This window comes from Hemicordylus capensis, chromosome 2 (genome assembly GCF_027244095.1).
Source record: "Hemicordylus capensis ecotype Gifberg chromosome 2, rHemCap1.1.pri, whole genome shotgun sequence".
In the NCBI taxonomy this organism is placed as follows: Eukaryota; Metazoa; Chordata; class Lepidosauria; order Squamata; family Cordylidae; genus Hemicordylus; species Hemicordylus capensis.
In genome coordinates, this window is record NC_069658.1 from 195769779 (window position 1) to 195794624 (window position 24846).

Here is a 24846-nt window from a genome sequence, read left to right on the forward strand (position 1 = left end):
TAGGCCGACCTGACCGGGTTTACCCCAGGGCCGGCTTTGGCCCCGGCTTTTGCAGGCTGCCTCAACCTTTGCTGGCAAATCTCTCCGTGGTTTCAGTCCTCGCCTTTTGCGGCCCCTGCCTCCCTTTTAATGAGCATCCCTGCGTGCTCCCTGTACCTGTGAACAGCACTGTGTCTGTAGCTCCTCTCCACCTGCTGCGCGTGTGGTTGGCCGCCTTGGGGGATCTGGGCTGGAACCAATCAATCAAGATGCCTTGGTGTAGCTGAGGGGGTGGCGGCTTAAAGACCGACTCCAGACAGCTGGGGGGGGGGATTGGCTTCCTCTCCTCCTCCCCACCCACCTCCCCCCTTTCTCTTCTTTTTCTCAGGATGGCTTTGTGCCGAGGGATTTGGGGCTGAGATCTGTAAGCCACAGGTTTAATTCCCCAAGCGATACTCCGTGGCCTCAGGCAACTATCTCGAGGAGCAGAGTCATTCTGGTCAATCAAGGCCGGGGTGGGGAGGAAGGAGGGGGTATTCATGTGGCATTGATCAAGGCTTCCCAGAGCACTGCCAGGGGCCGTTTGTTCACGGGTGTGCTTGTTGCCACTGTCATCAACTTTACTTGGGGAAAAGGCTGATGACAGCATACAAGTGCCTTCCCTGGGATGAAGCATCAGGTGCTAATGGGTTGTTTAATCCAGCAGAGGGAAGCAGACCAAGCAGCAGCAGCAGCAGGAAGAAGAGAGCAGAAGACACACTGGAATCCAGGCACCACTCAATTCCCTGCCTGCCCCAAGCAGGCTAACCGTTAGGATAGGGTGCCATGGTGGGAGAGATTGGGTGTCCCATCACATGCAGCACTGTCAGCTCTAGAGGGGATGGGTACGCTGCTAAAAGATGTACTTCAGCCAGATTGGGGGCGGGGGGCGGGTATACTGATCACTCCAGACACTTAAATACTTGATTTGTAAAATCAGAGGTACTAGGGCTCAAACCTGCTTGAAGCCACACACTACCTGACCTAGAACAACCGAATTTCAAATATGGTGGGGCTATCAACTCAGGTGCTCTGTACATGCTCAGAAATACTTCGCTCTATAGCCAGCTTCCAAATTCAGAGGGGAATTCATCTGATGTGTTATACAATGTCAAACCCAATGTTGCTGGTACTTTTCTACATTTCTATAATAGGAATAATATTCATATAGTGCTTTTTGAGAGGTCAGAGCACTATACTCTATCTGTCTGTCTGCCTATCTATCATTCCCCCCTGTAGTCCTTACAACAAAACAGTGGTGAATCAGCTGGTAACTTCCAGGCTCGACTACTACAATGCGCTCTACGTGGGGCTACCTTTGTACGTAGTTCAGAAACTTCAGTTAGTTCAAAATGCGGCAGCCAGGTTGGTCTCTGGGGCAACCCAGAGAGACCATATTATGCCTGTCTTACAACAGTTGCACTGGCTGCCAATATGTTTCCGGGCAAAATACAAAGTGTGGGTTATTACCTTTAAAGCTCTGAAAGGCTTGGATCTGGGTTACCTTAGAGAGTGCCTTCTTCGGTATGATCCCCATCACTCGTTGAGGTCGTCTGGAGAGGTCTGTTTCCAGTTTCCACTGGTACGTCTGGTGGCAACTCAGAACCGGGCCTTTTCTGTAGCTGCTCCTGGTCTATGGAATACACTCCTGGCAGATATCCGCAGTTTAGGCTTGCTGTCGGCCTTTAAGAGAGCCCTAAAAACTTATTTATTTGGCCTGGCCTTCCAAGGCTTGTAAAGTGTTGATGTTTTAAAATGTATTTTAATTGGTTTTAAATAGTTTTAATTGTTTTTGAATGGTTTTTGTATTGTTTTTAGCATTGTTTTAATTGTGGGTTTTATGTCTTTTAAAAAGTTGTTGTACACCGCCCAGAGGCTCTGGATGGGGCGGTTTATAAATTAAATTAAATAAATAAATAAATAAATAAATAAATAAATAAAATATTCCTGTAGTTCCTACAGCAACCTTGTAAAATAAGTTGATGTCCTTATCCCACAAATGCATATAGGAAGGGACTGAGAGATCAGAGCTTGCCTAAGACCACCGAGTGAACTCATCATGACCTCCCTTGATCAATGTTCCCTCTAACAGCGATTCCCAGATGTTGTTAACTACAACTCCCAGAATCCCCAGCTTCAATGGCTTTTGCTTGAGGATTATGGGAGTTGTAGTCAACAACCTTTGGGAATCCTTGTTAGAAGCAACATTGCTCTTGATCCCTCCAACCTGGACAACTATATAGACTTGTTTCTAACCTTCCCTTTTGGGGCAAGTTGATAGAGCGTGTGGTGTGGTGGTCTTGGATACAGATTATCCAGACTTCTTTCAATCTGGCTTTCATTCTGGATGTGGGACTGAGACTGAAACTGCCTTGGTTACTCTAGTGAATGACCTATGCCAGGAGCTTGACAGGGAGTGCTGGACCTCTTAGCGACATTCAATACAGTATTCTTCTGGACCACATCTCAAGTATAGGGATTGGAGGTACTGCTTTGGAGTGACTTCATTCCTTCCTGGGGTGGACTACTTCTCGCCTCATTGGTTATGCTGGAGGACTACTTCTCGCCTCATTGGCCTGTGTGGTCCCGCAGGGTTCAGTTTTGTCCCCCATGCTGTTTAACGTCTACATGAAACCACTGGGAGAGGTCATCTGGGGACTTGGACTGAGTTGTCAGAAATATGCAGATGGAACTCAGCTCTATATCTCTCCTTATCACCTGATCCTAAGGAATCAGTAGATGTCCTGAACTGGTGGACTGGAAGCCATGATGGGTTGGATGTGGGCTAATAAATAGAGATGTGTAAATTGATTCTGGTACAAATCAATTTGTACCCGAATCTAGTTGATTCGAGGGATTTGGAGACAAAACAAATCACCCCTGTGGTCCGTTGGCTAGATTCGGCTACAAATTTAATCGTGCCTGATTCGATTCAAATTGATTTAAGATTCGGATCCCTCCTATTAATTCTCCCAGATCCCCTGCTTTCATTTTTTTTTTTAAGCTAAACTCTAGCCCTTGTAGAAGTGGAGTAATGAAGCAAAATGTGTGGTCACTATTTTTCAAGTGTTTGGATAATAACTTTCCCTCAGTGAATCCCCATGAGGATTCATTACATACTTTCATTTCTTCTATTCATTTTGATTGTCTTTTTGACAGTGCTGTCAACTGCCATGTGCCAACTACACCCCATTCCCACCCACAAAGCAGTGGGGTACTATTGAATTTATGTTCTAGGATTTTTTTTTCAAGTGTTTAGGCTCTTTGGTATATAATAACCTTTCCTCATAATAAATCCCTGTGAGGATCCATTACACACCAAAGAGTCTAAACACCTCAAAAATTCCTAAAATGTAAACTGAGTACCCAGTGGGTTGCGGGGTAGTTGGAACATGGGATGCCACTAATTCCCCACCATCAAAATGAACAGAAGAAATGAAGGTGTGTAATGAAGACACCAAAGAATCTAAACACTTCAAAAATACCTAAAAAATAAACAGTACCCTAGTGTGGGGGGGGGGATGTAGTTGACACATGGAAGTTGACAGTTGGCACTGTCCAATGATAGTCAAAATGAACAGAAGAAACAAAGGTGTATAATTAATCCTCATAGGGATTCATTATGAGGAAAGGTATCAGACACCAAAGAATCTAAACATTTCAATATTCCTAAAAATTAAAATGAGTACCCCACTGCCTTGCAGGTGTGTGTGTGTGTGGGGGGGTGTAGTTGGCACATGACAGTTGGCACTGTCCAGTGACAGTCAAAATGAACAGAAGAAATGAAGGTGTGCAATGAATCCTCATAGGGATTCATTATGAGAAAAGGTTATTATATACCAAAGAATCCAAACACTTGAAAAATAATGACTACACATTTTGCTCCATAACTCCACTTTTACAAGGGCTAGAGCTTAGCTTCTGGTTTGTTTGTTTTTAATGAAAGCTGGGGGTCCGTGTTAGGGTTAGGATATGGCAATTTCAAATCCCCATTGTTTCCTATGGCAGAAATGTACAAAATCAGTAAAAACTAAAATAATTCATTAAAAATTAACCAAGTGTTCCACTGCCTTGAAATTTGGGTGGGAGGTGGCACCCATTGGGACCTACCTACCACCCAAGTTTGGTGCCCTTAGGACCTTGTTAAGTGGTCCGAATCAAATAAAATTAAATACAAATTGAATCTGGGGTGATTTGGAGGGGGTAGATTTGGATACAAAACAAATCAGGGGTGATTTTGGGGGGCACAAATTGAATCAAAAAAATTGATTTTTGCACATCCCTACTATAAACTGAGATTGAATCCAGGCAAGACAGAGGTGTTGTTGGTCGAGGACAGCCAGTTGGGATGAGAGAATTCAGCTGGTTCTGGATGAGGTTTCACTCACCTTGAAAGAGCGGGTGGGTGCACAGCTGGGGTGGGGGGTGTTGCTGGACCCGCCTCTGCTTTTAGAAGCTTGGGTAGAGGCAGTGGCACCTTTGCACAGCTTCAGCTAGTGCACCAGCTACATCACTTTCTCAAGAAGGCAGGTCTGACTGCAGTTACCCATGCCTTATTCATATCACGGCTGGATTACTGTAACACGCTCTATGTGGGGCTGCCCTTGAAGAATATTCAGCAAACTGCAGCTAGTGCAAAATGCGACAAATAGCATTTTATCTGGAGTTGCCTGCTGGGATCACATTGCACCCATTTTGAAAGAGCTACATTGGCTGCCAATTTGTTTCCGGGTCCGATTCAAGGTGCTGTTTTTGACCTTAAGAGTCTTTAATGGTTTGGGCCCTGGATACCTGTGGGACTGCCTGCTCCCAAGGGTTTTTGCCCGCTTGATGAGGTCCTCAGAGGGGCTATGCTCCATGTGCCGACAATAAGGGAGGCTCAGTTCTCATGCGCACGGGTCAGGGCCTTCTCAGTTCTTGCCCCCAGACTTTGGGATGCTCTCCCAGTGGGCATCTGCTCCTCAGTCTCCATCACAGTTTTTAGAATGCAAGTGAAATATTGGCTTTTTACCCAGACTCTTATATGCATGTTGTTTTTGTTGCTGCTTCTCTGTATTTTATGGGCCTACTGTGTATGCTTTTTAAACTTTTAATTAGATTTGTATTTTTATATTCCAATTTAATATTTTTAATGTGTAACTGTTTTATAGTCTTGTATTGTTTTGGGTGTTTTGTGAAACCGCCTTGAGATTATTTAATGAAAGGTGATGTAAGAATTTAATGATCAATAAAGGAATGAATGGATGAGTGACAGAGGCAGGATTTGAACCAAGGACTTCCAGGCTTACAGCTGACATTTATGGCTCTCTTCTCCAGCCCGCTGCAGATCTGCAGCCTGAAACAGGAAAAGGGAATGCTGTGCTCTGGAATAGTAGAACAGATTACTAAATTTGTCCCAGGGTTTAACCTAACCCTCCATTTGTCAGTCGTGTCAGGTTCAGGACAGACAAAAGTAAATACTTCTTCTCATACAACAGGTACTATAATTAATTTATGGAACTCACTGTCCCAAGATGTGGTGATGGCCACTCATTTAAATGGCTTTAGCGTGGAGGACAAGACAGTGTTAGCCATGATAGCTAAATAAAACCTCCAGGTTTAGAGGCAGCATGCTATTGAATGCCAGTTTCTGGTGGACAACAGTAGAAGAAGGTTACAGCCTTCATGTCCTGCTTGTGGAATTGCCAGAAGTATCCCGTTGGCTGCTGTGAGAAGCAGGACCCTGAACCGGATGGCCTTTTGGCCAGATCCAGCAGGGCTCTTAAATTTTTGTTTCAATTATTATTTTTTTGTCTTGTCCAGTCTATACTGTTTGGTCCAGTAATACCCTTGTTCTGCTCAGCTTTTTTGTCACTGTGGTAGTTCTGGGGGCAGTCCTCTGTGATGCAAGTCAAAGTGTAGTTCTTTCAGAGGGGCTGTGCACTCCCTTTTGAAAACCCCCAGCCCCTTCAGAGGGGTGGGATAAGATGCCTCTTTGGTTTGTTCCCCTCTGTGATTGCTGTCGGGGCTCACAGGCCAACGTGTCGGGTTCCATTCTGCTGTTGGGCCCCTTAAAACATTTCTATGCCTCCCATTTGTGTGGCACAAGCCAGCAAATGCCGTTGTTGACGGGTAGGCCACATGCCTGTGAATCAAACCGCTTTAGTGATGGCGACGGGATGCCATCCATTCATCACGGCTTGTCAGCCAGCTGCTGCGTTGGCAGGAAAGCTTTCCTAGGCTAGGGAGAACTGATGATAGAGTTTTATTTCATGAAGAAAGCTTAACTGGGAAGTGAGTGAATGTGGTGGCAAGATTTAAGCACACAGGCAAGGCAAAGAGAGGCCTGAGAAGCACTGAAGTGTTTCAATTGGCCAGTGGACCATAGGCTGAAGCCAGGAGTGACAGCATCATAGCAAAGCTGCCAGACTGGCCCAGAATCTTAGTCCATTTAACGCCAACTCCATCCTTCCAACAGGACCAGATCTTCTGAGAGAAGTTTACAAGAAACAGGAGTGCTTCCCCACTTCGTTGCGTATTTCTGGTAGGCTCAGGGAAAGTCTCCTCTCTCATATCTGCTCACTGACCGCCTTGGCCAGTGGCTGTGCGTCTGTGATCTGTTCATCCTCCATTACTCTTTGGACAAAGCTGGTGTAAAGTCATGGCTGTGAGCTAAGAAAGCCCAAGTTCATGTTTAGCTTCAGCCATAAACTCCATGGATGAGTGGTTAGAGTGCTGGACTAGGACCAGGGAGACCCGAGTTCAAATCCCCATTCAGCCATGATACTTGCTGGGTGACTCTGGGCCAGTCACTTCTCTCTCAGCCTAACCTACTTCACAGGGTTATTGTGAGGAGAAACTTAAGTATGTAGTACACCGCTCTGGGCTCCTTGGAGGAAGAACAGGATAAAGAAAATGTTTTTTTAAAAGAAAGAAAAAAGATGGTCAGAGGCAAACCACTAATTTTTCAGCCTCAATGCCCCATCTCCATTATGGGAATAACAAGAATGATTTACCTTACAGGGTTGTTTTAGGAATTGTTAAGTGATGTACACAAGGCACATTGAACAGTCAAAAGGGGCTTCATAACAGTCAAACTGTACATTGTTTTGAGAAGCACACAATTAGGGCTGCTGTGCTTATTTTATTTTTACTGTAAATAGCAGGTATTGGGAATATGGACAACTTGGTCCTGGATTGTGGTCATTGTCTCTCAATGTTGCCTGGACCCCAGCCCCACTTTGCCCTAGTCCTTGCCATAAAAATTGGAACAGGCCTTCCCCTAATTAGGCTGAGGACCAAACAGATGGAATATGGGAGATCCATGATCACATCTCCTGACTTTAAAAAAAAAAAATAATAAAAGCAGCCATGGGGTGCTTTTGATCTTGATTGGAACAATGGTGCTGGTGGTGAGGATATCTAACTTTCTCTCCCACATATTGTTTTCTTCTTCTTTGTCCCTCCCGACAAGTTGTGTTAACCCCAGTGGATTACAAATCAAACAAACATGTACAGTACAGATACACGCATTTTGTACCTAGTGTGGCTGAGAGCACTGGGGGAGGAGATATAATGTAGACTGGTTTAAACAACCCCTCTCTCCCAGGATCCACCCTTACCCAGCTTGAATCCCAGTGAGAGGAGTAGGAGCTAGTTTTCCAGTCCTGATCTCGATTCACTAGTGACCACAGCCCCCCCACCCCACAGAACAGCTGGAGCTTGCCCTTCCTGTGCTTCAAGGAGTCCAAGTTCTCAGGTGATCCAGCATTCGCCATCTGAATCCCTGCTCCATTCTGGACTCCCCTCCATCATCCCCTGGGATTTCGGATGCAATGGCAATGACAAAGCAGGGATGACCTCCAAAAAAATGTCTGCCTGCCCACCCAGGCCTCTCTTCCAATGGGCTTACTCAGGAGGAGGAAGCAAGCGCTGATGCATGTCTTGGATCAAGGCCTTCCTGCAGTTGTTATTTCAGTGTTTAAAAAGTGAAGCTGTAATTAGACTTCTAGTATCACATCTGGTTTGACTCTTAGTGGAGAACTGTGGTTGTACTACAACCTTTAAACAGAGACAAAGTGCCACTATAAACTTTTGGGCGATCTGAAGAACTGCATTCCATGTGTACAGGTCAGGCTTCAGATGAGGTGTAGCCTATATTGTGAAGGATTAATTGGCTTGCCAGAACTAACTTCTGCTCGCTGTTTCTCTCTCTCTTCAATAGGTTGTGTGTGTGGAGGGCCATGTAACCAAAACCCTGAATTACCTGGAGATGGCTCCCTCAAGTGTCTTGAAGACTGGGCCATATGGCACTGCTTTGAAGCCTCACTCGCTCAACCCTGCTCGGATATTTTCCAGTGAGCCATCCAAAGCCAAGTTGGACCCATATGGCGGTGCCCTGAGTCCATGGGACTGGAGCAAGAACCAGACAGCGATGGAGCACTTCAACCAGCGAGCCAAGAGGAAGCCCTCAATGAAGGCAGGCCGAACCAAGAAGATATTTGGCTGGGGTGACTTCTATTTCAACATCAAGACCCTGAAGTTTAGCCTGCTGGTGACAGGCAAGATCGTAGATCACATCAATGGCACCTTCAGTGTCTACTTCCGGCATAACTCCTCCAGTCTGGGCAATGTCTCGGTGAGCATCGTGCCACCCACGAAGGTGGTGGAGTTTGATGTCTTGGTTCCCCCTATCCAAGCCCAGCATCTCCACCCCCAGCAGTCCACCCTAGCGGAGCCCAAGGAATCCAAGACCTTCAACTGCCACGTGGAATATGAGAAGACCAACCGGGCACGCAAGAACAAGCCTTGCCTCTATGACCCCTCCAAGATCTGCTTCACTGAGCATACGCAGAGCCACGCTGCTTGGCTGTGTGCCAAACCTTTCAAGGTCATCTGCATCTTCATCTCCTTCTTCAGCATCGACTACAAGCTGGTTCAGAAGGTCTGTCCCGATTACAACTTCCAGAATGAGAATCCTTACTTTGGCTGATGAAGGGATGGATGTTTGAGGGATGGGGACAGGGGGTTTGAGTTGCAGTTTTTATCAGTGTGAGAGTTGGAAGAACTTTGGCTGACGGCGAAAAAGAGAGAGAGACGAGACCCGCATTCCGTGGGGGGAGAGTTGGCTGGTTCTGAAATTAACTGGATGCTGCTCCCTCAGATAGACGTTCCCCTCCCAGTGGCCAATGAACTTCCCACGACGTTAAGAAGATGGAGATTGGCCAAAGGGACACTCTTGCTTTTGCACTTCATCTGTCCTCTTTTCTGATGCTCTTCGGGGTGTCTCATGGGAGTTCCCAGCAATATTAAGAAATGGCTTGCTGTGGCTGTATCCCTTTTGTCCATAAATGAACCCTGCTGCTTCTGTGGGGTTGCCACACTGACTACAAGATCACTTCCCTCAGGATTGTGCCTCCCATATAGAATGTAGGAGTTTTGGCAGAAGCCAAAAAAAGTGTCTCCCTTGAGCCACAGATTGGCCAGTTGAGTTAATGAAGGTGGACAGACCTGACTAGGGATGTAGAAATGGTGCGTTAACACAGTGTGCCACTCGCCTCTTGCCAGATGCTTCAGAACAGAAAGAACCAATGGAGTCTAGGGTGGATGGCATAGAGGAACGGCCAGCCACACAAACTGCCCTGTTGAATAGTAGAGTGTGGAAGGGAATAGGTCTCATGAACTTGGGGGTGGCAGGGGGATGTATGTTGGCTGGAGTGTGAATAGTGTGAATAGGAGAGTTAGGGTTTGTGAGTGAGACTGTGTCCCAAGAGGTTTTCATGGAAGTGGCAGAAAAAATGGGAAGTGCCTAAGAACACATTGACTCAGCCAGGACTGTAACATTTCCCATTGTGCGTGAAAGTAGAACAGCAGAAGCATGGGTGAGTGTTAATAGAAATCCAGGTGAGCATGTAAGGACAGTGAGAGAGACTGACATTTCACAGAAATATGCAATGTGTTGCACAGCTTAGGAGGTGTGTGTATATATTCTTGCAAGAATGGGCAGAGCATTGTGTGTGCTGGCTTCATTAATGATGTATGTATCTGCAAGAACACTTATATGAGTATGGAACCAGGAATGTGTATGTGTGTTAGCGACAATCATAAAGTGTGGGCTCACTTTAATTAGAGCTGTGTGCTTTAATCAATTTAATTAACAGATCAATCAACTAGAGCTTTCATTACAGATTAAAATTTGTTCCCCCTGATTAACTGATCCAGCTTGGCCACTGCACAGTCCAAATAGGTTGTAATGGCTTCCTCTTTCCTGTGGATGGATTTTTGGTTCTCCTTCCAGTTTACAGACAAAGGAGGCAGATATGGGGGGGTGGGGCCTTGGCTCAAAGGGAGAGCATCTGCTGCTCTGCCTGCAGAAGGTCTCAGGTTCAACCCTGGCATCTCCAGACAGGGTCAGGACAGGTTCTTCTGCCGTGGAGAGCCACTGCCAGGTTATATGGACCACACTAAGCAAAATAGACCATTGGTCTGACTTGGTATTGGGCAGCTTATGTTTCCTATATACTTTGCATTTCAGGGTGAAAATCCTTGGGCTTTCCTGCAATAAGGACCACCAAGCAATTGACCCTGACATTGCTTTGTTGAGTCAATTTGTTGTTTAAATCTGAATCCTCCACAGTACTGATGGGATTTGAAGTTGTTCTGGTTTGATGTGGTTTTGGCTGTGGTGTGTTGCCACAATAGGGAATATTCTATGTGAAAAAGAAAACATAAAAGCTTCCCTTCTAACAGTGGCGAGGAGCTTCTGCTTATTAAATTGTAATCAATCTTGCATTTAGTGGGAGCCATGCCTTTCCTTACATTTCTTCAGAAATAGACCTGTGTGGTGATTTTGATAATGTACAAGCTGATTCATTGATCTTAAAGCAGATTACGTGTCAGCTAACACTTTTTGAAATGGGTTGATTACAGCCCTAGTTATACTATGTGCATATGTTTGTGTAAGGATTTCAGAAAAGTGTACAGGCATGCGCGTTTGCATATAAAAGAGTTTGTGTGAGTGAGTGAGTGAGAGAGAGATAGGAATCTGAATGTTTTATTGGGAGTGTCTATGTATATCAGAGGCTGTTCAGGTGAGATGTTGTTAAAGGGAGAGTCTGCATGTGGTTGCATGCAGTGGTGAGGTGTGGGTGTGGGCTTGGCTTACATGACGGTCTTGGAGGGAGGAACCACATTTATTCTTCACTGAAATGCAAGCACTTGGATTTTCCTTGGAAGTGTGTGACTGGCCTTGCTTGGGGGAGGAGTCCTCTGACACAGTGACTCTGTAAGCACCTTCTGCAGTGCTCTTACTCAGATGCATTGATGTGGTGTGGGGAATCTGTCTAGCCTCCTGCTTTTGAGCAAACAGATAGATGAAGCTGCATCACCTTTGGCTACTTCTAGCTCTGTGCTGCTGTGAACTTTATTGATCCTTCCCATTGCTTATCAGGTGCTGCCCCACTTGCAAGAATTATGGAGGGTTTGGAATCTATTCTGGAGGCCCCCACAGGCCAGATATGAATGTCAGCAGACAGTTATTTGTTATATTCATTTTATATCCGACTTTTTTCCCATCATGGAACTCAGCCCATCATACCTGGGGTTCAGGGGTAGTCTCCCATCCAAACACTGACCAGACCCAGACTTGCTTAACTTCAACAAGGGTGCGGCATCATGTGAAAGTGGTATGTTTTTGTTTTCACAATTAGAATCTTTTCTAATGCACATGACTAACAGTCATTCCATCATTTTGCTTTTTAAACAACAAGAGCCAGCCAAACTACAAATACAGAAATATCAGGCAAGTTCAGTCTTTCCTGCACTGGACCACTTCAGGATTAAAGGTGGGGTGGGATCACCTGTTCAAATACTCCCTCAGATAGAACAGGCCCTGCTTGTATAAAGCTAGAATGTCAGGGCAAAGAGTTTTCTTCCCTAGCCTTCTTCCTGACTTGCTAATTTTCCACATGCAGGTTTTTGGTGGCGGTGGTTTTTGTTTTTAACTTGAGGCACAATCAAGCATCCAGTCCTCCATCTCTATTCAAATACAGTACAGGCCTGGGAGTCAGTATCACGCAATATTTCTGTGTGCATGTAATTCATCTCTTAGTTATACCAGAGATGAAATTCTAGATTGCTTTTCAAATTTGCAAATCAAATCCAAGGACAAGATTTGGCTCTTTAGAGAACTACTTGAATTTTAACTCTGGCTTAGAATAATCCACTCTGTCTTCACCTAAGCAACTCTGTTTCCCTGGCTATAGCACATGTGGTACGTGGCTAGCCAATTGTGGAATGCATAGGCAAGTCGCATTGTGCTGAATTCACAGATGGCAAATTATGAACTCACACTAGCAGCAGGCAGTGAATTCAAAAATACAGTGAATTTGTCTTACATGACTGATGTCTCTAGGATCTTTGCAGGTGATGTTTACAAATTAAGTAAGAGATGCATGTTAGAATTCATGAGCTGCAGTTCATGAATCAAATACTCATTCCAACTGTAAAGAGAGGGAGAACAGTGGTGAATCATCCCATGCTACACCACCGATAGTTTTAGAGGGATAATTTGTACCTCTGCCATCCCTCCCACTTCTCACCACATCAAAGATGCAGCAGACAAGTACGCAGCCCAAGCTGAAAGTGTGTACAGGCTCACGTGTCCACCAGGTACTTGAATATGGTGTGGGAGGGAACCAAGGTCGCTCAAGTGAGAGGCATGAATCCTTGTACGAGAGTGTAGTGCAGAGATGTAATGTGCCATATATAAAGTACGGTGCAAGTGATTTTGCCAAGGTCTCTCTTGTTCGTGTGTATGGCTGTACAAGTGTGTGTTTTCTGTGTCAGAACAAACAGGATTGGGTAGGTGTCTGCATATATGCGCTTGAGTCTCCACCAGTGTTTTCCAAACTCTTGAAATCTGGAGCAGTGTTTTGGCAAGATTTAAAAATGGAAGCATATTTCACTCTTGCACTCAGAACAATGTATGCCTATTTTCACAGAACAATGGGGGGAGGGCTTTTCCTTGTAACTACAGGACAGGCCAGTTAATATTTTGCTTTCTCTCTTGCTTAGTTGGTCAGGGCCCAGAGATGGCTCTGCACTTTCTGGGTAATGGAGAAGCTTCTGGGATTCCCCCATATCTCTCTGCTGTGGAGGAATTCCAAGCTTGCTCGTTCTCGCACACACAAACACACTCTCCTTAAAGAGAATACTGAAAGAATGGGGGATCTATGCTTCCACAGGTCCTCCTTAGTGGATGCATCCAACATGGTGTCTTAGTTTTCAAGGCATACTACTACTATTATGGATATTTATATACCGCTTTTCAGCAAACGTTCCCAAAGCAGTTCATACAGAAAATAAATAAATGCTTAATCAAATGGTTCCCTGTCCAAAAAGGGCTCACAGTCTAAAAAGAAACATAAGGCAGCAACAGCCACTGGAGGGATACTGTGCTGGTGCTGGAGAGGAACAGTTGTTTCCCCCCACTCAGTATAAGAGAAGCAGCACTTGAAAAGGTGCCTCTTTGCTCCATTAAAGGTAAAAGTTAAAGTGTGCCGTCAAGTTGATTTTAGGGATGTGCATAAAACCGGTTCTCCCGGTTCGGTTCGGGTCCGAACCGGGTCCGGACCGGACCGGGGTGGTTCGGTTTTGGTTTTGCCAGACCACCCCCCTGGTCCGGTTCGGTTTCGAACCGGTTCGGATCCGAACCGAACCGGTTCGGATCACAAAAAGTGGCTGGTTTTGAAGGGGACATTGTGTTCTACCTGCCACCCAAATTTCAAGTCGATTGGACCTTCCTCTGATTTTTTACAATTTTTTTAAAAAAAATAATTCTTGCCCATAACTCGCAATGTGGAGCCCTTAGGGGCAAAAAAGCTGGGGTGGGTGGTAGCCACCCATGGGTGTCCTCCACCCCAAAAATCCCAAGGCAATTGGTGGCTCCTAGTATTATTGGTGAATTTTTGAAGAAAATTTTTTTTCCATTGCCTAGAATGGGGGTTTGGGGCTGCCCCAGACCCGCCTCTGTGGGGTGGCAGCACCCCCAAAGTGGGTCCGGGGCCATGGCAAAAATGCCCTCAGTCCCTCCCTGCAATCCCCGTAGAGATAGGAGTGATGGTTCTGTTGTTTTTCTGAGGTGTTCTGAGTGTAGATTCTATGATAGCTAATGAGATTTCCAATGAGACACCATGAATCCACTCTCATTTGCTATCACAGAATCCACACTCACTCAGAACACCTCAGAAAAACAACAGAACCATCACTCCTATCTCTACGGGGATTGCTGGGAGGGACTGAGGGCATTTTTGCCATGGCCCCGGACCCACTTTGGCGGTGCTGCCACCCCACAGAGGCGGGTCTGGGGCAGCCCCGAACCCCCATTCTAGCCAATGGAAAAAAAAAATTTCTTCAGAAATTCACCAATAATACTAGGAGCAACCCAACAATTGCCACCCCATCTTTTTGGCCCCTCTCTCTGGGCGCCCTAACACGTAACACCTAGTCAGTCCATCTTAATGCCTACCTACTACCACCACTACTATCCAAGCAAGTAAGAGGAGGACACTCAGAGAGACAACACCCACTCTCTGATCTAACAAAAAGGCCACTGCTGTGCTGCCTGCCAGCACAGCAGCAGCAGCGGAGCAGCACACTAAGCACAAGAGCAGCACACACAGAGAAGAAGCAGGAGGCGGAGCAGCAGACCTGCCGCTCTGCATGATGGGTGACGTGATGCCCAAAGAAACCACCGCCTCACTCAGTGCCTGCCACTGACTAGGCCCGACAGACAGAAGCCAGCCAACCTGCTCTGCTCTGCTCTGATGCTCCCCATGGATGATGCACACACACCCTACATCTGCATCCCAATGACCAGACCAGACCAGACCAAGTGCGCAGAGTCAGCACAGGCCAGCAGCCACCAGCCCAGAAACAACAACAGCTACTACTGCTACCACCACAACCAGTGTTGCCGCTACAATAACATTCCCAGTCCAGTCACGCGCGCCACAGCCTGAGCCTAGCACACAGCCAACAGCTGCTGCCAGCCAGTGCCTGGCAAGCCCAGCCAACATGAGGAGGAGAGAGCTAACAAGTAGACGGCGCATGCACATCACCAACCCATCACGACGGCGCAACTGCAAGGGGAGAGGGCACAATTACAGGCAGGAGGAGGAGGAGGAGGCAAGGCAATCCTAGCACAGATTTGAAAGTTTAAAATCCACCAGGACATCTTCTAGAATCTAGACTTCTGTTTTTTCTACCACCAGCTGTAGTGTCTAGTTAGTCAGTGTGCTGTGCAGCTGAGCTGAGCTGAGCTGAGCTGCATGTGAGGAAGGGTGATTGTAGCTAGTTCTTTAGTTTCAGCAGACTGAGCATTGAGCATGGGCAGTGGCCTTGGGAAGCAACACAATTACACGACACTCACCTGCTGCTGCTGGTCCTAGAAGTTGCCTCTTCTCGTCTTCACCTCTTCGTGTGTGTGTGTGTGCAGTGAGTGCATGCCTTTTGCCTTGCTGGAAAGAAATGCTTCTCTGGTCCACCACCACATATCTGCTCAAGGACACAGAGGCCCAAGGCAGAGGTGGTGGTGGCACCAGTGTGAGTGCATGTGTGCTGGTGGTGTTTGCCACCACAGGTGTTTTGTGTGTGTATGTGTGCGCTGCTAGCTAGGAGGGGGGAGGGAGGCAGGGAGGGAGGCAGGGAGGCAGGGGGGAGGAAAGGGGAGGGGGAGAGGGATGTAGAGGGGATTGAAGGGGGGAGGGTCCGGCTCAGAGTTGGTCAGCCACATATTTGTGCACACACGTGCTCACGTGTGTGCTTCGGTGGGAGAGACCAGACTCTCATCATCTGCCAGACCGGGGTTGGGGGCAGGTGAGGCGGTGGTGGGCTGGAAGGGAGGGAGGATGGAAGGTGGTGAAGAGGAAGGGGAGAGGATGAGAGGGGAAGGATGGAGGGAGGCATGGGGGGGAGGAAAAAAAACATGTAGACAGACACACACCAGAAAGCATCCACACACAGAGACAGTGCTAGGCATCCATTCACACAGACAGACAGACAGACAGACACACAACAGGAAGAGACAGACTGAGCCTGCACCACACACACACACACAGACCCGATTCCCCCCCTGCACAGTTATCAATCAATATGTTGTGTTGGCAGCCAGTTCATTGCTATTCTGATGGTTTGGGGTTTTTTGCCATCAGCCAACATCAACAGTGACCACAATCAAGATGAACATAAGATGATAATAATTCATTCGTTTCATTTCAAAAAATCACCCAATCATTTTCTCCATGTAAACCAAGCCCCCCACACATGATTTCTGGTGACATTTTCAATAAAATCAATTCATTTGGCATTCATCATTTTGTTCTCCCTTTGTCACCTTTTTTTCTTTCTTTTGCATAATTTTGAGGCTTGATTTTGACATGGGGTTTTTAAAGAAAAAATTATTTACATGTTTATTTACTAGTATTTACATATCTACACTGCATTTTTGAACGTATACCCGCCGCTGCCGCTAAGTCTAGTACTCCGTGGGCTGTGCTACTTTGGGGGGGTGTGCCGTGCCCACGCCAGGTCCCCAAATGCTGACAGGTGGATAGATAAAGGGCCTGTGCTGGTCAGCATTGGGTTTCTTTTTAGGTGGGCGTGGGCATTGTAAACATCTGGCCAGTCGCAGCACTACAACTACTACTACAACTGCATCTCTGTGTGGGCACACTACACGCTGCGACTGGCTGGCACGGCTCAGCATCTGTCACATCAGCTCAGCTAGAGGTGGAAGGGGGGAGGGTAGGGATAAGCAGAGGTCGAGCCAGGCAGGTGACCAACCATGGGGCAACCCACGGTAATCACTCGCCCGTCTCAAACTGCAGCTTGGGGTAGCCCAACAGGGGGAGGTTCACCTTAAGGAAGACCAGCTGCTCCACCAGACCAGGGTCCAAGCGGGAGCGAGAGGGTGTCACCACGTCCCCGGCACGTGAAAACACCCGCTCGCTCTGGACACTGGTTGGGGGGCAGGAGAGGAGGCGCACAGCCACCACCGCCAGGTCCGGCCAGACTTGGCGGCGGCTCGCCCAGAACTGTGCGCAGTCCACGCCGTCTCCCTCCACAGGCTCCTCCAAGTACTGCGCAACGCATTGCTCAGCACTGGAGGGGGGCCTGGCAGGTCGAGCCTCCCGCATACCAGGCATGGCGCCATAGCAGAACCGCTGAAACCACTGGGCGGATCTCGAGTCGGTAGCAAATGGCTGCTGCGATGGCGCCGCCTGGGATGCCGCGCTGCTGGACTGGGAAGAGGGAGGGGAAGGGGAAGCTGACGCCGGCTGGCCGCCCATGCTGCTGCTGGGTGCGGGTTGGGCCGCGAGGGCTGCCCCCGCACCACTACCAACACCCTGGTCTCTGCGGGCCCTAGCGGCCTCCTCCTCCCTAACCTTCTCGACCAGGATGCCCTTCCACCTGGGCAAGTCGTCGGCACTCACGGCATTGCCCTTGAGGGCTGGGTGACAGAGACAAGCGAGGACATACTCCTCCCTGTCTCCCAGCACATCAACGAGCCGCTTGTCAACCCCAGACCTCAGCCTCCCAGCCAGAGCACGACCCTCTGGCGTGGTCAGAGAGATATGGAGTCCACCCATCAGCTTCTCGAGACCAACAGCTGTGGGCAGCGCCTGGCTCAAGGGAGTGGTGTCGCCACACAAGCCCTTCGTGGCAAGCTGGAAGGGCTCGAGTGCCGACACCGCCTCGGACATCTGCTTCCACTCTGCGTTCGAGAAGTCGCAGACATCCAAGGACTCGTCCCTCGCCAGGGCGACAAGGGCTCTCTCCTGCTCCAACAGGCGCTGGAACAGGAGGAAGGTGGAGTTCCACCGCGTCTCCACATCCGTAGGGATGAGATGGCGAGGAAGGCCAAGGTCATCCTGCTTCTGGCGAAGCAGTCTCCTGGACTTCTCGCTGCGGTGGAAGTGGGCGGCCAGCTTGCGGGACTTATCCACAAGCGTGGCCGTGGCAGCAACAGCAGCTGCGATGGGGCGGGCCCCCTTCTCCTGGGACGCCTTCAGCTCCTTAAGGCCAAGGGCGTCCCTGACGGTCAGATGGAGCGTGTGTGCCATACACCGTATGTTCACACAGTCCATGACTGTCTCGACAGTGGCGGTAACGTTGGCTCCATTGTCGGTGACAATGAAGCCGCGGGAGAGGTGTGGACACCCGCCAATCCACTCCTCTATCTGGCGGTTGAGTACGGCCGCCACCTCCGCGGTGTGCCTCGTGTCCATCGTCTCCACGTGCAGGACGGCCCACCTGTGCCGTAGTGCAGCGGGAGCCGCGCCGGACCCGGAAGCATCGCCCACGGAGGTCCCCTCACTCTCCGGTCCCCACCAGTGGGCAGTGAGGGCCAGGAAAGAAGCGTGCATCCCACTGACACTGGTCCAGAGGTCAGTCGTGAAATGCACGCTTGTCCCGGTCGGAGCTGCACGCAGCTCGGCCGACACGAGCTCCCTGCACCGGCGGTACAGGGAGGGGACCACGTTCCGGCTGAACGTCGTCCTTGAGGGGATGACGTATTCGGGAGCCAGGTATTGGAGAATACGGCGGAAGCCGTTGTTCTCGACCACCTGAAACGGCTGGTCATCGGTGGAAATCATCTCCCCTATGAGGCGGGTGAGGTGATGATGGTCCACGCGAACAATACGCTGGCTGCCCGAGGACTGCGTCCACCGCTGGACGGGCAGTGTAGCCTGCCTGCTGGCTGGCACACTGCCGCTGCCCGCCCTAGTGGCAGATGCACAAGGCGCACTAGCGCTGCCAGCCTGTCCCCTGAGACCTGGGTGGTGACGCTCTAGGTGTCTCCACATAGGCGTCGTACCCAGGTGCGCAGGGTCCCTTCCACGGCTGACAAGCATCCTGCAGTGGACACAGCGGGCGTGGAATGGGTCATCTTGAGGGACCTCAAAATGCACCCATACACCACTGCCCTTGGCCTCCTGCGCCCTGGGCGCCGTCCTAGGCCGTTTCTCGCAGGGTGGCTGCAGTCCTGGGGGGGGGCGGCCGCCGCTGCCTGCCCACTGCTGCCACCCAACCCGCCCCTTCCGCCCTCCACAGCGGAGGAAGGGCCCGGCTCAACTGGCATCGGAGAGGCAGGCCTCTCCTCCACCACCTCGCCAGACCGCTCCCCACCAGAGTGTCGGGCTTCACGAGGGGGGGCCCCACTGAGCGGCGAAAGGATAGGGGGAAGGGGCCCCAGAGGGAGGGAGAACCTGGCTGCATCGCTGCCAGCCGCACGGTCCTCACCGCCCTCTACCTGCTCTTCCAACTCCACAGTCTCCTCCACCTCAACAACTGGCGGTAGCTCAGCAGCACCTGGTGCCGCCGGCGAGGAGGGACCCGCCACAGCCCTAACGGTGCCTCTGCCTCTGCCGCGATTGGCGGCAGCAGGCGTGGGGAACTGAATCCTGCGCACCAAAGATGGGGCTGGAGCAAAGAATTCTCCAATGGGGAGAACTGGGGTGTCCTCAGGCTCCCCGCGTCCTCTCCCTCCCCGTGCCGCAGGCGCACCCCGCACCTGGCCTCTCCCACCTCTGCCTGCCAGCCTTGAGCGAGCCCTGCCCGCCACACGGCGCTCAGACATGCTGCTAGGTCAGAAGGAGGGAGACTTTAGGAGGAAGGCCAGACAGGGTCAGAAAAATAATTTGGAGGGGCTTAGGGGCCAAAAAAAAGGCAGCTGATTTGGAGGCGGCGGGGGGGAAGTTTGTTTTCAAAAAAGGAAGCCAATTGGGGGGAAAGGAAGACTTTTTGATATGGGGGGGGAAGCCAATCGAAGTGAGGGGGAGGGTGTCCTTTTTGAATTTGGGAGTCAACCACCAAGCCAATTGGGGAGATGGGTCTGGGAGGGGTTTTTTTTAGAAAAATAGGGGGTTAAAGGGTGGAACCCCGGTGTGGGAGGGTGGCACGGGCAGTTGGGTGGAGTAGTTGTGGTGTGGGTGGCAAGTTTTTAGCTTTTTTGGGGGGGGGAGAGTGGATGGGGGGAGGGCACAGCACCTACCGGGGGTGGGGGAGGGATGCAGTCAACGCTTGGGAACCTGCAGATCAAAGGAGGAAACCCTTATTTAGTGAACTGGAACACAAAGTGTGGGTTCTGGGGGGTGGCTCTCAAGTAATGCTCCTGTGGGGGGAGCATCAAACTCAGTGCAGCCTATTTAGTGACTCTAAATTGCACACAACCAAAACCAGAACCCAGTCACACCAACACAGAGGTTGAACCCACCCACTCTGTGACTCTGCCTGCCCAATGCCATGGCAAGCAAGCAGCAGCAAACACTTGATGGCAGCCTCATGGATTGAACATCATGATCATCATCATACGTGTGTATTGGCCCAGCATGTAGTGGCAGCATCAGAGCCCAGCCAGGACCCCACTCAGACTGCCCCAGAGGCAAGGAAGCACTCTGGCATGGCATGGGCCCAGCATGTAGTGGCAGCATCAGAGCCCAGCCAGGACCCCACTCAGACTGCCCCAGAGGCAAGGAAGCACTCTGGAAGGCACCTGTTCAAAAACCACCTGCAAGACGCATGCAATGCAACGCAACACACAGCAGCAATTTCTTTACTGGGCATGGGCATGAAGACACAAGTTTTACAACAGTACATCTCCTCTCCAAGGTTCCCTCCCTCCTCCCCACACCCAAATGCATTTCAGAATAGGGGTGTCCCTATTTAAAACTGCCAGCTAGGGAGAGAAAGGGGCAACAAAAGGTGCACAATCGCACACGCACTAACCCCTCTTCTTCCGGTCCTTCTCCTGCCGCTCACTGCTGGTCACGGATTCGCCGCCGCCAGCCAGCCACCCTGGGCTGAGACACAGCAGGGCGGCCGCACGAGGCACACAGGCAACCGGGGTAGTTCAACAACGATGGAGGGGCAGAAGTGAGGAGACAACACTATTTGTGTCGCTCAACTCACCCCCAAGCAGAGACAAAATCAACCAAAAACTATAAAAAGAAAAAAAAAACCGATGGCAGCCGCCAGGTGGGTAGGCTACTGTGTGCGGCTGCAGCTGTGGGAGAGGAGGTGGAAAGTGAAGGGGAGCAGAGAGAGAAAAGACTAAGAGAGAGAGAAAAGAGAGGGGGGGCAGGGACAAAGAGAAAGAGAGGAGAGAGAGAGAAAAGAAAGAGAGAGGAGAAAGAGAGATGATAGAGAGAAAGAGGAGAGAGGAGAAGCGCAGTGCAGCAGGGAGGGGGGATTCAGGTGTGGGGGGAGGACACAGCAGTAGCAGCGGTCCAAAGAGGTGGGGGGAGCAGAGAGGGTGTGTGTGGTTGGGGGCTAGTGTGTGGCAGGGGGCCTGGGGTAAGTGGAGAGAGTCGGGGGCAAGGAGGAAAAGAGGTGGGGTGGGGGGAGCAGAGAGGGTGTGTGTGGTTGGGGCTAGTGTGTTGTAGGGGGCCTGGGGTAAGTGGAGAGAGTCAGGGGCAAGGAGGAAAAGAGGTGGGGTGGGGGGAGCAGAGAGGGTGTGTGTGGTTGTGGCTAGTGTGTGGCAGGGGGCCTGGGGTAAGTGGAGAGAGTCGGGGGCAAGGAGAAAAAGATGTGGGGTGGGGGGAGCAGAGAGGGTGTGTGTGGTTGGGGCTAGTGTGTGGCAGGGGGCCTGGGGTAAGTGGAGAGAGTCGGGGGCAAGGAGAAAAAGAGGTGGGGTGGGGGGAGCAGAGAGGGTGTGTGTGGTTGGGGCTAGTGTGTGGCAGGGGGCCTGGGGTAAGTGGAGAGAGTCAGGGGCAAGGAGGAAAAGAGGTGGGGTGGGGGGAGCAGAGAGGGTGTGTGTGGTTGGGGGCTAGTGTGTGGCAGAGGGGTGTTGGGGGGATGGGGAGGGGGCAACAACAAACAGCAAAGGAGAAACTGGAACAACTCGGGCAGCAGCAGCGATTAGGCTGGATGGGGTGGTTGGGGGAGGAGCTGGGCCTGGGCTAGGGTCTGGGAGGAGGGAGGGTGGGGGGGCAGGCAGGGGGGGAGGAGGAGGAGGAGGGTAGCAAAATATATAAAGCAATATATATCAAGAGAACACAAGCCAGAAGTTTAAAAAAAAATGAAAAGAAAGACTATAACCAGCAGAAAAAACTTGGGTGTGGGGGTGTGGGGAGGGGGAACCAAACACAGACTCTGAGGGGGGCCACTAAGTGAACAGAGACAATGAGACCACAATTGCTGCAAATTAATAATAGCAAATGAATAAGTGGAACTGCAAGCAAAGAAAACTGGACTCTGTTTGGCAGCAGCAAACTTGGGAGAAGGCTGGATGGGGTGGGGTTGGGGTGGGGTGTGGTTGGACTTGGAGGGGCAAGTTTGGAGCAGGGAACCAAAACTGATTATATGGGACAACAAGAAACAACAACAGAATCCTCTGGGGGTGGGGGGGAGGGATTCAGGGAACCAACTCGCAGGGCAGCAGCAGTCAGCAGAAACAAACAAAATGGTACAATTTAAGCAAAACCAGCAAGCAATATATAAATGAAACCAATGGAATGCAATGTGAAAATCAAAAAGTTGGACAAAAACAAGGCAGGACAAAGAGCAATAATTAATGGAAGAAGATTTAAAGCAATGAGGATGCAGTGGGTGGGAGTGGGGGAGGGGGAGGGTAGGCCCAAAGGATGAGAAGGGAAAGGGGGGGGAGGGGGGAGAAAAGCAGACAGACAAGGAACAGGGAAAATTGGGGGAAATTAAGAAGAAAGTAAAGTGAAGTAACACACAGTATACAGACAAGAGACAGACAGAGAGAGGAGACACACAGAGAGTCACAAAGGGCAGGTGGACAAAGGATTAGACAGAGCACACACAGAGAGACACAGGACACAGTCAGGACTCACAGAGACACCAGAGCAGCCAGCAAAGGGCAAGCAGGTCTCAGAGATGATCCCACAACTGCAGCCAAGAGAAGTTTCCAGAGAAGAGGCTTGGGTTTATATAGGTTTGAAATTCCCTCCTTTGGGAGCCCCCACCTTTGCACTCCCCCCACGGCCAACAGGGTGCCAGCTCTCAACAGTGCAACAGCCAAGCAGCCTACCAGACCAAAGGACTCATTCTGGCCAATCAAGGATCAATAGCGCAGCCAATACAATGCCTGGAAATAGCATCACAAAATGGATGCAAGGAGGAGCAAAAGTTTCGGGAAGGAGACACAAAATGGAGGACACACTTGGAACTTTAAAGAGACACTCCAGAGACTCAATTTCGTTCCCGAACCGGTTCGGGAAACCCGAGCCGGTTCGGTACCGAACCGGCTCGAATTCGGTCCGGCTCGGTCCCCGGAAGGGCCCGATTCGGTCCGGGATCGAGCCGCCGGATCCGGACCGGTTCGGACGAACCGGTCCGGATCCGAACCGAACCGCACATCCCTAGTTGATTTTGACTCCTGGCGCCCACAGAGCCCTGTGGTTTTCTTTGGTAGAACACAGGAGGGGTTTACCATTGCCTCCTCCCACACAGTATGAGTTGATAACCCCTGCTAACTTGGCTAACCCCTGCTAACTTGGCAAAGAGGCACCTTTTAACGTGGCAATTATCTTTATTTAGCAGGGGGAGAGTAACTGGCCCTATCCACCCCCAGCACAGTACGCCTCCAGTGACTGTTGCTGGTGTCTCTCTGATGTTTCTTTTTAGATTGTGAGCCCTTTGGGGACAGGGATCCATCTTATTTATTTATTATTTCTCTGTGTAAACCGCCCTGAGCCATTTTTGGAAGGGCGGTATAGAAATCCAATAGATGATGATGATGATGATGCCTTTCAGCATCTTCCTATATTGCTGCTGCCCCATATAGTACCAGCAGGGATTCAAACCGGCAACCTCCTGCTTGCTAGTCAAGCATTTCCCCGCTGCACCACTTAAGGGGACGGTAAACCCCTCCCTTTGCTCCATTAGCAGGGGCCTAATGTGCCTGAGCACACCATTTGGAAATCAGTGTTTTATACTCACAAGTATGTGCTTGCAGTGGTCCACACAACTCTTCAGTGTCCAACTCTGCATTTGAGTGCCTGAATGTATCATTTTCTCACATGGGGCATGAGAGAAAACTTGGGACACTATATGATAATATGCAGAGACTGCTCGTGTCTATTCCATTCCGCCTCCCCCCCCTCAATCTACTCAGTTTGGGAGCCCATTACCCATTTTGTAACTGTCACTTCCAAATGCACATACTTGTGATAAATAGGTGAATGCACGATCTTTAGACATGAGGGTCTATAATGTACATCACGTCTTTCCCCTTTGCCTGTGTAAGGAAAACGTTCTATGGCGTAGCTCTCAGTCACTGGGCATCAGTCTGGTTTTAGTATGTGTTTCATGTGTGCTCGTGCACTTTGTGGTCACCAAGGTGGTCCTTTCTTTATAAATTAGGATCTAAGGAGTTGTCTTAGGAGGATCGTCAGCCCGTTGGTTTATCTAGCTCAGTTCTCCACCTAGCAAGGGCTCTCTCCAGAGTCCCAGGCAGGAGTCTCTCCCTGTCTGGCCACCCGAGTTCCTTCTAAGCAACGATGTCAGGGATTGGACCTGGGGCTGTATGCACACAAAGCTGGTGCTCCCCCACTGAGCGATGGCCAGAGTTGGGGCTCCTAATGAGAAAATAATGTGACTCACTACTGTTTTCATTATGAAAGGACAGGCCGTTTTTAGCTGGCAAAGTAGGAAAGCCTGAAAACATGCCAGCAGCCCTTAATATACCCTTACATCTCTGAACTGTGAAGGAACCAAATGCATTTGTAAATACCTCATTACTTTTTAATCCAGCCTCTGGGGAGGAGGCACCGGAGGGAGGGGAGAGGCAGGCCGTGCGCAAGTGGTCAAGCATCCGTGTTA

At 49.9% G+C, this 24846-nt stretch overlaps 1 protein-coding gene across 4 annotated transcripts in view; it reads left to right on the forward strand.

Moving 5' to 3' along the window:
- NXPH4 (neurexophilin 4) overlaps positions 1 to 10122 on the forward strand; it is a 120151-nt gene extending 110029 nt beyond the window's left edge. For 3 of the 4 annotated variants that reach the window (XM_053287874.1, XM_053287873.1, XM_053287876.1), the window contains exon 2: positions 8222 to 10122. In XM_053287874.1, coding sequence (XP_053143849.1) covers positions 8222 to 8989 — 768 coding nt within the window. In that variant the 3' untranslated portion in view covers positions 8990 to 10122. Of the gene's footprint in view, positions 1 to 6475; positions 6542 to 8221 lie in introns of all 4 variants that reach the window. The other variant, XM_053287875.1, reaches the window with a different exon arrangement.
- The last annotated feature ends 14724 nt before the right edge of the window (positions 10123 to 24846 follow it).